The sequence below is a fragment of the Drosophila grimshawi genome, unplaced genomic scaffold (genome assembly GCF_018153295.1).
Source record: "Drosophila grimshawi isolate 15287-2541.00 unplaced genomic scaffold, ASM1815329v1 contig_1377, whole genome shotgun sequence".
Taxonomy (NCBI): domain Eukaryota; kingdom Metazoa; phylum Arthropoda; class Insecta; order Diptera; family Drosophilidae; genus Drosophila; species Drosophila grimshawi.
Window position 1 is genome coordinate 23,097,347 of NW_025062900.1, and position 14,408 is coordinate 23,111,754.

Here is a 14,408-nt window from a genome sequence, read left to right on the forward strand (position 1 = left end):
ATCTTTTAGAAGCAGCCAACTCTGACCTTAATTATCATAATCATTTAAATGTATATATGAATATATATTAAGATAAAATAATCAGCCTGACGGACTAAGTCAAGAATATGCAGACGTTTTTCGAGCTAGACTTTAAATTTGTATTTTTATGCTAAAGTCTGATTATATTTTTTCTGTGTTTTTTCGGGAATTTTTTTTTTTTTAAGATAAGATACCTGTATAAACATTGGAAGGAATGATATATTATAAAGTCACATCGTTATACACATTTCACTACCTTTAATATTAATTTTACTTGATTTGGTCTGAATTGTCTGAAGTGAACATTGATTTAATGGGTATTTAAGATAGTATACTGTGGGGTTTACAGTTAATCAGCAGTCGCTATGGGGTCTCAGTCACTAATTGGTTTTGACAAGCGCCAGTGCGACTGAGTCTCAATTGGCAACAGGTTAGAATGACACTGTCGTCAGGGTGGGGGTAGCATTAATTTTGGCAGGCACTGCGTGTGTGCATTCATTACGCTTGGATGCCTGAGGAAGTGCCCCAGACCCGTGTCTTAACCCTATCAATCCTAATGATGATCGCCTGCGTCAGTGTGCGCTTACCTTTGCCACTTCAACTTTAACCCTCCTGCAGGTCAAATGCTATCGTCGTCATAGCTGCTGTCACTTTGCATTCCCGTTGTTTACGCATCGGCAGCAGCCAAAAGGTGTGCAGCCTCGCCTCGCCCACCACGCACTCTTGCTTCAATCAACAAAGTCTCCTCTAACCTGTCCATCCGTTGTTGCCTATCTTCAACAAGTAATTTGCAAAGAAAACTTTTTTAGTACGTTAACTTGTGCGAGATGTTGAAATTTTGTAATGCAAAGTTCCACTTAATCTATTAATCTTGTACACAGTTTCCGTTCTAGTTGCCCCTGAAGGCCAAACGCTTGAGTGAAGCATTCGTATCAAAGTCAAGGTTGCTCAGCTCTTTAATCATTTAACATGCTCCAGAAAATTACAATGTTAAACTCGTGTGCATTAGGAAAGGTACTGCCATGAATTTGAATCTGAAATTTTAGAGTCATGAAATGGCAACGACTCAGATTAATCGATTCTTACCTATATTTCGAACATTAATTTTTAATTGAATTCCATGCCATTGTTTCCAGTTTACCCAAGCCATCCAAGCACTCGCTGCCTCGTCCACTGACTGAATTATTTAATTACTGCGCTGTCTATTTACGCCTGCCACAAATTGCACAAAGCTCAAAAAAACATTGCTAAGAAGCTTTCGGAATAAAAGAACATATGGTGGCATTTGCACAATTTTTCGTTCAAAACTAAGAGAACTCGTTGATTCTGCTAGATCTCTTTGTTAAACTTACTATAAGTATGTGGGTATTCTTATCTTCTTCCATGACGTTGATATGGGAATTAATTCACTTATCCAAAGCATGTAACGAGTTGCTTTCCACATGCCCACGAAAGTAGTAAATCAAATTATCAAATCAACGATTGGATTCCCAAAGGACTTTCTGCTGACTCTACAATCTGAACAGATCGAAGTAAAATCTTATAAGTGGGTGACTCCCATAAAGTGTACTCTTTATTAACATACTAAATTCTGTAAAATCAAACACGATTATTCGGAAGAACTGTGTTATTTCCCACTGGACAACTTCATTGTAACCTTGCATGCCCATTTTCAGTGAGTGCAGAGTACAAAGCAATATTAAATTTATATATATTTTGAGGCAAAGTTTGTGCGGTCATTTGTGCCCCATCAGCTCCCACACCCAGTACACATTAGCACCTCGGCGAGTACGGAACGTGAATAACGGTAGATGCACTGCGAACAAATATTCGGCATAGAGCATAGAGCACAGAAAGAGTGGATGGCAACGGGATCGACAACGCAGAGGCGGAGGTGTAATAATTAGCACGAACATCGTGTTGCGGCTTGGAAAACAATTCAAAATTTTCGATATTTCAAAATAAACAAACGATATACATCCAATTATTTACGGGAAAATCAAGAAAACAGAGCACGCCACTTTGGGTGGCGAGAAACGGCGAGTATCTGTTCTGCCACGGACGACAACAACATCAAAGATTGATTGCAGGCCATTACACGAACTGTACACATATTTATGTGTCATGGGCTGGAAAATTGCATGAATGAGTGTCGGCGGACTGAAGCAAGATTCCTTATGGTCAACCAATTAGTTTATTTTGTAGGCCACAAAAGTGTAAACAAATCAACAGTATGGAAAATGTGCGATTCTCCATCATCGTAAGTGCCCCCACCCTCTCCCCAACCACACGCCACTCAGGCACGATTCTGTTTGATTTCGGTTTATTTGTCTTGGCAGGAGAATGATCTGAAATGGCAGTCGGAGAGCGAGACGGCCGACATGGACCTGCTGTTTGATAAGCGCAGCATTTCCAGTGAGGTCAACAGCGACGCCGTCTTCAGTAATGAGGCACATGAGATTTTCGCACGTCAACAACAAAATCAGATTCTCTGGCAGCCCCAGGAGATCGAGGAGACGATGTGCGCGGTGCCCAATGGCAGGCACATATTTGACGTGGTCAAATCGGGCGGATTTTTGGGTGAGCAGCTGGCAGCAGTTGGCAATTAACTTATTTTTACTGCCATTTTTTTTTTGGCAGAACTAATGATCGAGCCAAGCGATTGCAATCTGGCGCTCTTATGCTGTGCTCTCTATGGCAACGTTGAGAATGTTATGTATCTGCTGACCCACTACAATGCGGATCCAAACACCTCCGATAGCCGCGGACGCACCCCGCTCCACTTTGCCTGCTGTCGGGCCAATGCACCCATTGCTAAGATAATGCTTGATCGCGGATCGGATCCAAATCGATATGATAATAAAATGGAAGTGACGCCGCTACATTGCGCAGCCAGGTGAGTCACATAGTAGGCTATCCCAAATATCGCTTTCTGGATCGTGACTAACTCAATGGATTTTCAAAAGAAATGGATTCTTAAACAAGGTTTATCCTGCATTTAAATTTGGAAAACATAATTTTCGCTTGAAATTAATAATACCTTTATCGAAGCTTAATTTTTTTTTCTTCAAGAACTCATCATTGAAATCTCTTTCAGCTCGAAGAGTGTTGAGTGTATTTTGCTTTTACTGCGACGCAAGGCGAATATCAATATTGGCATTAATCGGCGATCTGCACTGCATTATGCCATTGACGGTAATGCGGTGGACTGCGTTGAGATTCTATTAAAGTATGGAGCCGATCCCAACACACCGCAGGTTTACACTGAGACTCCGTTGCACACCGCCTGCGCATCCGGGTTTTCCAAATGTGCACAGCTGCTGCTGAATCACAATGCCGATGTACGCTCCCAATTCGGTGAAGGCAAAGTGACGGCACTGCATTTGGGTAAGATTTGCATTCGCTTTGAAGTATATGCTATACTATACACGGCTAACATTGTACTCGTTCATTGCAGCAGCGGAGAATGACTATGCGGAATGCGTTCGTTTGCTGTTGGAGCATCGCGCGGATGTCAACTGTCGCAATGCCAGCCAGCAGACGCCATTGCATTTGGCCTGCCTCTCCCAGTCGATTAGCAGCGTGGAAATTCTGCTAAAATACGGAGCAAATGTGAATGCCATTTATCGGGACGGACGCACCGCTCTCCATGCTGCCATAGTGAAGCAGTCACGTTGTCTGGACTGTTGCAATGCACTCCTCAAGGCAGGCGCTGATGTCAACAAATCGGATGACTACGGCTATACTCCACTCCACATTGCAGCCCTCAATGAATTCAGCAGCTGTGTCTATCTTTTCATAGGTGAGTGACATCTGAATGAGCTTTGTAATTCCTTAAGGAAATCCTTAAACATTTTAACATATTCTTTTGCCTTGTCGAGGCTATTGTAATTTTGTCGTAAGGTTTATAACGCATTAAAGATGTCTCCGATCCCATTCACAGAAAATGGTGCAGATCTTACCGCCCGCACCGATGGACACACTTCGGCTCTGACATTCATTGTGCGTCGCTGTCCAGAGATTATACCCAAACTAATGCAAAAACTGGACAGCTCCATTAAGGCGAATGATCACGAAATTGGCGACGTCGATTGCCAGATTAAGTTGGACTTCAGACTGCTGGTGCCCAGCTCGTCGGCGGAGAAGGGCGAGGCTGAGCTGATGCTGAGCCTCATTGAGGTGGGCCAGAAGCGTATACTGATGCATCCGTTGTGCGAGACCTTTCTATTCCTCAAGTGGCGCCGCATTCGCAAATTCTTCCTCATGAGCCTCGCCTACCACACCTTCTTCGTGATGCTGTTCACGCTCTACGTGATCGGTGTATATGTGCGCTTGTGCAAGGAGGGCAAGAAATGTCAGGCACCAGGCTATGTGATGACTACGGGCTACTTTGTGCTTGTTCTAAATATTGTGCTGCTGGGCAAGGAACTCTTCCAAATGGCGCACGGCCTGCATGGCTATGCCAAGTACTGGGAAAACTGGCTGCAATGGTTAATCGTCTTCGGTGTGCTCCTATGTGTGGTATGTAGTTTGACCTGGCTAAATATGATTACCATATACTGATAATTACGGAAAACATTTTTTTTTAATTTACTAGCTTTAATCAAGTGACAATATTTTGTATGATAAAAACATGCAATAATTGGTAAAAAAAAATAATAATAACAATTTCTGAAATGTGTTATAGACAAGTAACATTTTTATCACCAGAAGATTAAGTTCTCAAATGAAGAATATTTGTATAATTTCTGTGTTATGGAATCAATATTTTGGAAAATTTAGTATAGCTAAGATCCAAATACATTTCTGCAATATTATATAATCTATCTTTCTTGTAGACGCCGGAAGTATTGTGGACGGGTAATCTGTTGACGGTGCCAATGTGGCAGCATCATGTGGCTGCTGTTGTCATTCTGCTGGTGTGGCTGGAGCTGATGATGCTGGTTGGCCGCTTTCCCATTTTCGGAGTGTATGTGCAAATGTTTACCAAGGGTATTGAGTTGTAAATCAGTCACTTCAGCAACAGAATTACCTTTCAAAAACAATTTCCAGTGGCTGTTAACTTTGGCAAATTCCTATTGGCCTACATCTGTTTGCTGATTGCATTTGGTTTGAGTTTTGCTGTGCTCTTCAATGACTACCCCGCCTTTCAGAATATTACGTGGTCTGTGCTAAAATCGTTTACCATGATGTCTGGGGAGCTGGAATTCGAGGATATCTTTTATGGCGATTATGCGGTTAAGTTTCCCGTTACGTCTCACATTATTTTTCTAGCCTTTGTGCTATTGGTTACAGTGATATTGACCAACCTGATGCTGGGCCTGGCCGTCAGCGACATCCAGGGCCTGCAGGTATCCGCCACGCTGGATCGTCTGGTACGACAGGCAGAGTTGATATCACGTTTGGAGAGTCTCTTCTTCTCCCGCCTGCTGCGCAATGCGCCCCTCGTCCATTACTGCAAGCGCAAAGCTCTGCTACGCACCTCGCGCGACATGCTGCAATTCACCGTGCGTCCCAATGATCCACGGGATCGCTCCCAGCTGCCCGAGGACATTAAGCTGAACATCTACAAGCTGGTGGCGGAGAGGCGTGATCGCAATATGAGCATGCGACGTCGCCAATTCGAGAAGAACTATCACATGTTCAGTCGAAGTCTGCAGCGTCAGCTGCCGAATCCGACGGAATCCAAGACGCAGCCCAACCAACAAAATCAGCAACAGCAGCCGCAGCCCACATACACAACGCAGACGCAACATTTCCAAATGAATGAGCTTCTGCGTCCGCGTTCGGCAACAAATGTGCCACAACAGTTGCGTCAAGAGCAGGAACTGAAACAGCAGGCGAACGATTGGCGTATTGAGCTGCAAGTGCTTAGAGAGCAAGTAGATCAGCTCACTGCCAAGCTGGATAAATTCTCGGAGAATGCGATGCGAAAGCTGAACTACACCGCCACCGAGCTGTGCCGCATGAGGCAACAGCAAACGCCGACGTCAGCATCTACTACAGGCACACTGCGTAATCATCGTTGATATATACTTAACTATATACATACATAATATACGTAAATACATACATATATACCTGCAAACAAACTCATGTATTAATTATAGTGTGTTTATTTTTCGAATTTGAGAAGATTCTTTTAAGAAAGCGTTCATTTAACTGATATGTTTATAATCCACTTACTCGATTGTGGAAGCAATATTCCCTAAATATATTAAAAATATATTGAAACATAAACGTGTTTAACAAAACATTTTAGCTGTGCGTCGTTTTAAGTGGTGATTAATGTAATTACGTCGTGAATCATATTGAAATAAATGTGTCGGTTCTTTAGGAACCCGCGACATTAGTTAGCCATTTGTCGTTGCTTTGATTCCAGATGAAAGTATCCTCATCCGGTCTAGGATCATGGCTTCCAATTTGTGTCCAGGTATTCGTCGTCGGATTATATGCAAAATTCTTAGAGTCGCGCGGCGGCGGTGGTGGTGTCTGATTGAGCAAAGGAGGCCGTGTTATGGGCACAATGCGAGGCTTCTCTGCACTTGGTTGCACACTTATGTACTCCACCTGTGACTTGGGATTGGAGTTGTCAATAGCAAGTGCACCATACAGCAGCACCAACAACACTACAAATATAAAAGTATAGGTGTTTTTACATATACCCCACATACACACTGAGAATTTCACACATACGGCATATGTGAGAAAACCCAGGCCTCATCATCTTGTTCAAAATATCTCTCGCTAAAATCTCTGCGCTAAAGCACCAAACGGCAAAGCGTTCTGACTACGACTGAATCGGCATTCCACACATTAGACAAGCTGCGATTTAAGCGAGAGTGTGAACAGTGAAATCTGTGTTGATTAATCTGTTTTTGAAACACCCTATAGCCATAATCCAGATAAAGAGAGCTTGCCACTTCGTACCAATAATATAATTTTTATAAAGAGTGTGCTTTATTGGAATTTAATTCAAGTATAAAAATAACTTGATACGTTCTAATTTTTTAAATTCAACATTATACGAAATAATTGTCGATTTTTGACTGTTTACGAAGCTGTGGAAATATTTATAAATATATAATGACGACCAGATCAGAACAATAGTGGGGCTAATATGTCCCATACATTAATGGATTAAAAAACATTTCAAAATATGTGCTTTATTCTTTCGAGAGGATTTTTACATAAATATAATTTATTTTGGATGGAGGGTATCACTTAGTTGATAATTCTCGACCAGCTCATTCTTACTTGTTTTTATTCAGATTTTATTAAGGTCATTAAATGAGCATTGAACTGTAGATTGTAAGACTTTTGCAACTCGCATTCAATTGTGATCTACGTAGTGCTGCAGATTCCCAAATGTAGATTCCGAACATCTATGAAAGAAAATATATAAGTTTCATTGAAAGCCGATTCAATTTTAATATGAGAAAAACCATACTTCGACCACATAGAACGGCACAATTGAAACGTCCTGAATTATAATAGTTGATATTGTCACTGCCACAGATGGGATTATATTCACTGGTTGCTGGGCAGGACTGGATACAGGCCAGGTATCGAGGCGATGCTGTGGTCGGCTGAGGCGTCGTTGTAGACACGGTGGGTGTAACCGGCTGTCCAGTGATGAATGTATTTGGATTCATGTTCTGTGGACTGTTCCATGACGGAAATTGTGGATATGCGACTGCTCCAGCAATCAACAAGATCAAAGCTGAATACGAATTCAATTTAACATTACGTTTGATTTATTTATATTCCAATCGCTTATCAACCTACCGAAAATATGGGAAACTTCCATTTTTTGGTATGTACCCACGAGACCCACGAGATTGTCCGACTGACTGTGCAACTGAAACGCGTCTGAGACCGTCAAGGGTCCCGTCTCTCGCTTATAAACGAAGGTCAGGCCAGATATGTTTGTATTGATTACTTTTGTATATATACCGAAACGTCATAATAAAACTCACACTTGTGCGTGTATATATAGATCGGGGGAGAATGCCCCGAATTCAGTTGAAAGTAGAACTGGTTACAATGTTGAATACATATGTACAACATACGTAAATCTGGAGTGATTCATTCTTAGAGCACGATTGAAAGTTCATTAAATGGATTTTCAGTTTACACTATTTTAATGTAGTTGGGTATGCAAGGCACAGATAATGTCGACTACAATGCAATGCTATATATAGTCTTAAACATATTTATTTATTTGGATGCTGACATCTGGAGTAGCTCCTGTGTCTGTTGCCTTATAATATATCGACCAAGAACAAATATAAATTATTTTCATAGCATACTTTTAGGATATCCACAAAATAGTCTCTTTTTCCCACTCTCCGATTGTTTAGTGCTCGTTAGTTTTAAAAAACAAAAATAACCACACAGAATGCTTTCAGAACAAATCTAGAACATATGTCTGTGACTGTTTGAAAAATATTTACCAATTGACTTGAGCAAATAGAAATTACGTTGTTACCCAACAACATTAATCATTCGAATATCTAAAGCCAAAATTAGTGACAACTAATCAAAGCAATTCAATCAGAAGTGAGTGAAAAATATTTGTATAGCTCAAGATCAATAGTTGAGCGGAAATCTATGGTGATCAATGGAAAAATATATTTTAAACACTTTACAAAATGCTTGTGTCAATATTTTGAATGTGCTTGTCGAACATTTGAAGCCAGACACATGCTGACATCGTGAAACTCTTACGCTTTAATTAAAGACCATTAGCACGCTGAGATTTGATTGGGAGTGCTCAATGATTAAGCCATGCGATTAGGGCTCCTAATTAGGGCTATGACGGAGTTCAATTTACCCTCATATATATATATGATATACGTACATGGATATCAGTCTGTTTACTTTATGTGAAGCGCTTTACTGTCTGCTACCGTTCGGCAGCAGCTGCTCGTAGCTATTGCTTTTTTCTGGCAAATATCGTGAGTAAACATTTTGGGCCTGGCCTGGCCACGTCTGGGAATTGTGTGAGCAAGAGCATGCGTCTATGGCATGATTCCATCAGATCTGGCAGTAATAACCGGACTACGTGATTCATTTGCCCAGCTAATGGCACGTGCGGAGTTTTCCTAGACAATTTTATACATTAAGTCACAATTCTCCTATATTTGATTTGATTAGAAATCTGCCATTGTTTTTGTACTATATTTCGATGCGACTGATTTTATCTATAGTTTGGTAGACTATTAAAGATAGAAAATATAAATTTAAGATCAATCAATATATACTCGTATGTAGTTGTGGCTGTGACCTGTACCCTTGTCTTTATAACATATCTTTTTAGTTTTTAATTTCAGTAACAATAAAAGAGATTACCTTAGACTAGTTATTTTAGTTATATATTTGTTATATTATAATTTATGTTATTTTATTATAGATTTATTTCTTCAGGCTATTTTTTTTCTTTTGTGTTAAGATTTATTATTTCCTGTTGTTATTTCGTATTTTTAATGTACTCCCGTTTAATTTTATTTCATTCAATTTATAACTTTAACCTTGATTTTAAATTTACACTTAAATTGTTATCCTTAAAAAAACATTTTAAAAATTGCGGTCTCTTTTTAACCCACATTAAGTAAATAGAAAATTCAACATTTGTGACGAGTATTCATTAATTCTGTACAGACTTTGGAATATATATAGCCAACGAGCAATATCTGATATTATTATTATTTTTTTACTTCGTGTAAAAGTAATCATTGATGTTTACTTTGCATCGGCTAATAATAATTTTATTACACTTATGGCGACACACTTTTGTTGATGATTTTCCCAAAGAGATTTCAATGCGTAGTTTCCCACCCCGAAAATTCTACGGAAAAGTTTGTTGTCGTGTTGTGATTATCTCAATATATGCCGCCTGTCCCATCAAATCAGTGCAAGTAGTAAATATTTATGAAAACAATTGGTTCGGAGAAAAGCAGCAAACATGAGACACACGGTCGGTTTAGTTGCCCCCTGCTACTTATTATCAGACAAAAATTAAAGAAGAAATGAAGAAATTTATTACATTTCTTTAATTTATTGGATAAATATAAAGTGCAGTAAATGTCTTTGCCAAAATGCATTGTTTGACGAAGAGATATGGAGGCGAGGGCGCAATGCCCCATTGCATGGGGATCATGCAACAGGCACGCATCCAACGCATGATGCATTGCCATGGTCTCTGAAAGTGTGAGGGTGTGAGAAACATCGCCTTTGTTTTCCCGATAACAAAAACAATTCACGAAACTGTTTGAGGAAATGGCGACAACGAATTATTATAAAAACTCCGGACAACGACAACAGAAGCCATAATCGTTTGTATCTCTTGACAGAGCACAGTGTCTAGTGGAGAATTCATCTCAAGTGGTAAATGACCGTAATTGATCACAATAAACTTGTTTTTTTCGCATCGATGCGATTGGAAGCTCAGCCCGACATTTTTTATCAGCTCGAGCGACCCATACAACCCACCGTTCTAAAAATCAAAATCAAAATTAATAAGCAATATTCTAGCACTCACAGAAAAAACTAAACTGTCGTTCAGACAACATCCAGACAAAGAGAGCAGCAAACAAAAATTTAATAGTGCGTATTGTGTTGAAGTGCGCGATCTGGAAATATTCGGGTTCCACATTGCATACTATGCATAGAGTCTAAAATTTAGAGTCTTAACTCCTTGATGGCCTCGAAGCTATGTTTGTTCGACTCTGCTCTAAACCCTCAAAAATAATTCTTAATTGCAGTGCAAGTACTACTTCTATACCATCTATTACATCTCATTGTGGGACTGGCTTGGCATTCCGCAGCTGACATAATGCCGGAAAGGGAAACTGTACCAGTTATCAGTCGTTTGGAGGAGTTCGAACAGAATTTACCTGGGTAAGAGATTAAATCATCATTATTATCCTCATGACCTTGGCAGTGAAAAGAAAGTCATATGATGAGATAAGGCAAACAAGCACCAAAAGAAATGAAAATATTGCCAATTTGAAGCAAACATGTTAGAATTCATCGGAAATTTGTTATCTATGTTTGTTCGAAGATCAGATCCTCTTATCGACATAGTTCAACTTTCCAAAAGCCACAAATAATGACCGAAAATATCACTAGATTATATTATTTTGATATGAATGTTTAAAACGTCGGTTAACAAATCCATTTTCCATCCTTCTCTAGATATCTGGGTAATCACTCAAAGCTGGCAGTTTTGCTGGACTACGATGGCACCTTGGCGCCAATCGCGGACAATCCCAGCAACACAATAATGCCTGTGGAAGTGGGAGCCATATTGCGCAAGTTGGCCAAGCATCCTCAAATATTTATGTGTGTGATTTCTGGCCGCGCACTGAAAAATGTGCAGGCCCACGTAAGCATCGATGGTATTACTTATTCGGGCAATCATGGACTCGAAATTGAGTATCCAGATGGTTCCCGTCACGATTACGATTTGCCTGCCGATATAAAAAAGAACTACACAGCCATGGTTGAAGAGCTGAAGCAACGAGTGGAGAAGAATGGCGCCTGGGTGGAGGATAAGCGTGTCTCACTCACGTATCACTATCGGGACACGCCCGTTGGGCTCAAGGATGAGCAAAAGAAACTAGCCACAGAGATCTCACAAAATTATGGATTCCGCGTCAGTCAGGCACATGAGGCCATTGAAGTGAAGCCCCCAGTCAATTGGAATAAAGGCGAAGCAGCTCTCCATATCCTGAAAAGCAAATTCGGCGCTGATTGGTCAAAGGAGGTTCGCGTTGTATTTGCGGGCGATGATACCACAGATGAAGATGCCATGAAGGTAAGTCTAAGTCGTATAAATTCTCAAAGTTAAACACAAATTAAAACCAATTCTAACTTTCTTTCTGGTCAGGTGCTCAAGGGCTTTGGTCGCTCCTTCCGCATCGCAGCTGATGCTCAGGTTGAAACCTTCGCTGACTTCCGATTGCCCAAACAAGATCTGATGATGGATCTATTCAAGTGGATTTCATCTGTTTATGTCTCTTAGAATTTTTAGATAGTTAATTATTGTTATTTATATATCAAATTATAGATTTATTAGAATTACAAAAACTAGTTTATGTTTACCTTAGTTAGTTAATTTTTCTCTTATTAATAACTTTCATCGCTGACACAACATCGATAAACATCGACAAAAAATAGCAATAAACTTTACCATTTTAGAGAAATATATTTTGAATATGATATTGAATTGAAGTTGAAGTTGAAGCCATGCCTAAATCGCAATAAGCATTCTTAGTTACAGTTTTTCTCTCTACATTTTCCAGCTAGTTTACCTTTTCTAACGCTCCGCAAAATGTTGCTAGCGATTTTAACAGCGAGCGACAATTGAAGCAATCTCGCAGCAATTACAAATTCACGAGCGACACGAGCTGGGAAAGATCACACAGAGCCTTTAGAATATTCAATGACGTCACACAAACTTGCTTTAGAGTCGCAGCGATTAGAAACTGAGCGAGAGGTTTGTTATCAGCTGAAACGAACTATCGAACCCGGCGATTTAATAAGCAAACTGCTCTATTCTACCTACTCACAGTACAAGTTGAGCAGTCATACAGACACAATCTAAGTCCACAAAAATCATTCTCAATTGCAGGGATTTTCTAAACACATACCAGCTACTAAATCTCACATTGAACCTGGCTTGGCATTCAACAGCTGACAAAATGCCGGAGAGACAAATTCCACCAGTTATCAGTCGATTGGAGGAGTTCGAGCAGCACTTGCCAGGGTAAGAGATTAAAGCACATTTATTATCTTTTTGACCTTGTTAATGAAAAAAAGTCATGGAAAGAGCATTGCAGATAAGGCAGATTAGCCAGAATATGTAAATAATGCAGCTGCAGTTGTTTTTGAGAAAGATAATTTCTACAAATCTTAAACAAAAATGTTTGGTTGCGAGAAAATTTTGTTAAATACTTAATTGAACTTATATGAGTTGCTTAACATAGTAATGTAAAATACACATTTTTAATTAAAATATATTAAAAATCCAAAAACAATAAATTAAAAATTTGAAATAATAATTGCTTTATAATAACTTATCATTTTTATATAGTCACTTTTTAATTTGTTCCTGTATTTGTTCTAATTTTATCTCTATGTACCCTCTAGATATTTGGGCACGCACTTAAAGCTGGCAATTTTACTGGACTACGATGGCACCTTGGCGCCCATTGCGGACAATCCTAACAAGACTAAAATACCTTCGGAATTGGAAGCCATATTGCACAAGTTGGCCAAGCATCCACAAATCTTTTTGTCTGTGATTTCTGGCCGTGCACTGAAGGATGTGCAGGCGCAAGTAAACATCGATGGTGTTACCTATGCGGGCAATCATGGACTCGAAATTGAGCATCCAGACGGGTCACGTCACGATTACGAGTTGCCCGCTGACATAAAGAAGAACTACATGGCCATGGTCGAGGAGCTGAAGCAGCGATTAGAGAAGAATGGCGCCTGGGTGGAGGATAAACGTGTCTCACTCACGTATCACTATCGGGACACTCCCGTTGCACTCAAGGATGAGCAAAAGAAGCTGGCAATAGAAATCTGTCAACGTCATGGTTTCCATGCCAATCAGGCCCATGAGGCCATCGAGGCAAAGCCCCCAGTCAATTGGAATAAGGGCGAGGCAGCTCTCCACATCCTGAACAAAAAATTCGGCGACGATTGGTCAAAGGAGGTTCTCGTTGTATTTGCGGGTGACGATACCACCGATGAGGATGCCATGAGGGTAAGTCAAAACTTATTCATTCTCGAAAATCAATTAAAATATTTTCTTACTGTTTAGGTGCTGAAGGGCTTGGGCCGCTCCTTCCGTATTGCAGATGATGCTCAGGTTGAAACCTTCGCTGACTTCCGATTGCCCAAACAGGATCTGATGACGGATCTGCTCCGATGGATAGCTTCTGCCTATGTATCTGAGATCTAGAACATATTAATGAATTTATGTTCAATGAAACATTATATTTACAATTGGTCACCATATGAATTTCTAATGAGGTTAGTTTTCATATCAGAAATTATTACTATTTTATATCAAATCAAATAATGAGATTTTTTTTATGTTTTGTTGATAAAATGTATCAGAAGAATGAAGAAACTGAAAGCAACGATGCCCACTGTTTCATAAATAGTTATTCACTTCCTTCGGCTCTAATAAATAATCAACTTTATTATAAGCAAACCAAGGAGCTGTAATTTTTATTATGCTTATTGATCAATCGTAAACATGTTTACAATGGTTCAACATCGGCCAATAGCACTTGAACAATGAATGAAATCTTGCAAGTCAAAAGCAATAAATTCCTGGTGAGATGTGTGTCAACGAGTATCATTCCAAA

General features: G+C 39.8%; 5 protein-coding genes across 6 annotated transcripts; 3 read left to right on the forward strand and 2 right to left on the reverse strand.

Moving 5' to 3' along the window:
• The first annotated feature begins 1,810 nt into the window (after positions 1-1,810).
• LOC6567122 (transient receptor potential channel pyrexia) lies at positions 1,811-6,137 on the forward strand. Of its 2 annotated transcripts, none has more exons than XM_001993258.2 (8): positions 1,811-2,281; positions 2,361-2,601; positions 2,662-2,917; positions 3,119-3,408; positions 3,479-3,823; positions 3,965-4,542; positions 4,860-5,013; positions 5,074-6,137. In XM_001993258.2, the coding sequence occupies exons 1-8, from the start codon at positions 2,255-2,257 to the stop codon at positions 6,048-6,050; spliced, it is 2,868 nt and encodes a 955-aa protein (XP_001993294.1). In that variant the 5' UTR covers positions 1,811-2,254; the 3' UTR covers positions 6,051-6,137. The 2 variants fall into 2 exon arrangements, with proteins under 2 accessions (XP_001993294.1, XP_043070539.1); XM_043214604.1 differs by having other exon boundaries at positions 3,482-3,823.
• On the reverse strand, positions 6,120-6,821 carry LOC116805723. The gene is made up of 2 exons (XM_032739541.1): positions 6,718-6,821; positions 6,120-6,650 (listed from the first exon to the last, which is right to left on the reverse strand). The coding sequence occupies exons 1-2, from the start codon at positions 6,746-6,748 to the stop codon at positions 6,355-6,357; spliced, it is 327 nt and encodes a 108-aa protein (XP_032595432.1). The 5' UTR covers positions 6,749-6,821; the 3' UTR covers positions 6,120-6,354.
• Positions 6,822-7,157: 336 nt separating this feature from the next.
• LOC6567123 lies at positions 7,158-7,892 on the reverse strand. Its single transcript, XM_032739334.1, has 3 exons — positions 7,810-7,892; positions 7,472-7,744; positions 7,158-7,406 (listed from the first exon to the last, which is right to left on the reverse strand). Exons 1-3 carry the CDS (start codon positions 7,829-7,831, stop codon positions 7,366-7,368), a joined length of 336 nt encoding a protein of 111 aa, XP_032595225.1. The 5' UTR covers positions 7,832-7,892; the 3' UTR covers positions 7,158-7,365.
• Positions 7,893-10,358: 2,466 nt separating this feature from the next.
• LOC6567187 (probable trehalose-phosphate phosphatase J) lies at positions 10,359-12,074 on the forward strand. The gene is made up of 4 exons (XM_001993260.2): positions 10,359-10,410; positions 10,788-10,923; positions 11,221-11,842; positions 11,915-12,074. Exons 2-4 carry the CDS (start codon positions 10,859-10,861, stop codon positions 12,047-12,049), a joined length of 822 nt encoding a protein of 273 aa, XP_001993296.1. The 5' UTR covers positions 10,359-10,410; positions 10,788-10,858; the 3' UTR covers positions 12,050-12,074.
• Positions 12,075-12,595: 521 nt separating this feature from the next.
• On the forward strand, positions 12,596-14,386 carry LOC6567188 (probable trehalose-phosphate phosphatase C). Its single transcript, XM_001993261.3, has 4 exons — positions 12,596-12,793; positions 13,177-13,798; positions 13,856-14,067; positions 14,155-14,386. The coding sequence occupies exons 1-3, from the start codon at positions 12,729-12,731 to the stop codon at positions 13,994-13,996; spliced, it is 828 nt and encodes a 275-aa protein (XP_001993297.1). The 5' UTR covers positions 12,596-12,728; the 3' UTR covers positions 13,997-14,067; positions 14,155-14,386.
• The last annotated feature ends 22 nt before the right edge of the window (positions 14,387-14,408 follow it).

Coding starts and splice junctions, on each gene's coding strand:
- LOC6567188 (XM_001993261.3), top strand. CDS start 12,729: ATGCCGGAGAGACAAATTCCACCAGTTATCAGTCGATTGGAGGAGTTC. Junction 12,794..13,176: donor TTCGAGCAGCACTTGCCAGG/GTAAGAGATTAA, acceptor TGTACCCTCTAG/ATATTTGGGCACGCACTTAA. Junction 13,799..13,855: donor CCGATGAGGATGCCATGAGG/GTAAGTCAAAAC, acceptor CTTACTGTTTAG/GTGCTGAAGGGCTTGGGCCG.
- LOC116805723 (XM_032739541.1), bottom strand. CDS start 6,748: ATGATGAGGCCTGGGTTTTCTCACATATGCC. Junction 6,651..6,717: donor TGGGTTTTCTCACATATGCC/GTATGTGTGAAA, acceptor TTATATTTGTAG/TGTTGTTGGTGCTGCTGTAT.
- LOC6567187 (XM_001993260.2), top strand. CDS start 10,859: ATGCCGGAAAGGGAAACTGTACCAGTTATCAGTCGTTTGGAGGAGTTC. Junction 10,924..11,220: donor TTCGAACAGAATTTACCTGG/GTAAGAGATTAA, acceptor ATCCTTCTCTAG/ATATCTGGGTAATCACTCAA. Junction 11,843..11,914: donor CAGATGAAGATGCCATGAAG/GTAAGTCTAAGT, acceptor CTTTCTGGTCAG/GTGCTCAAGGGCTTTGGTCG.
- LOC6567122 (XM_001993258.2), top strand. CDS start 2,255: ATGGAAAATGTGCGATTCTCCATCATC. Junction 2,282..2,360: donor ATGTGCGATTCTCCATCATC/GTAAGTGCCCCC, acceptor TTGTCTTGGCAG/GAGAATGATCTGAAATGGCA. Junction 3,824..3,964: donor CTGTGTCTATCTTTTCATAG/GTGAGTGACATC, acceptor TCCCATTCACAG/AAAATGGTGCAGATCTTACC.
- LOC6567123 (XM_032739334.1), bottom strand. CDS start 7,831: ATGGAAGTTTCCCATATTTTCG. Junction 7,745..7,809: donor GGAAGTTTCCCATATTTTCG/GTAGGTTGATAA, acceptor ATTCGTATTCAG/CTTTGATCTTGTTGATTGCT. Junction 7,407..7,471: donor TGCCGTTCTATGTGGTCGAA/GTATGGTTTTTC, acceptor TTTCTTTCATAG/ATGTTCGGAATCTACATTTG.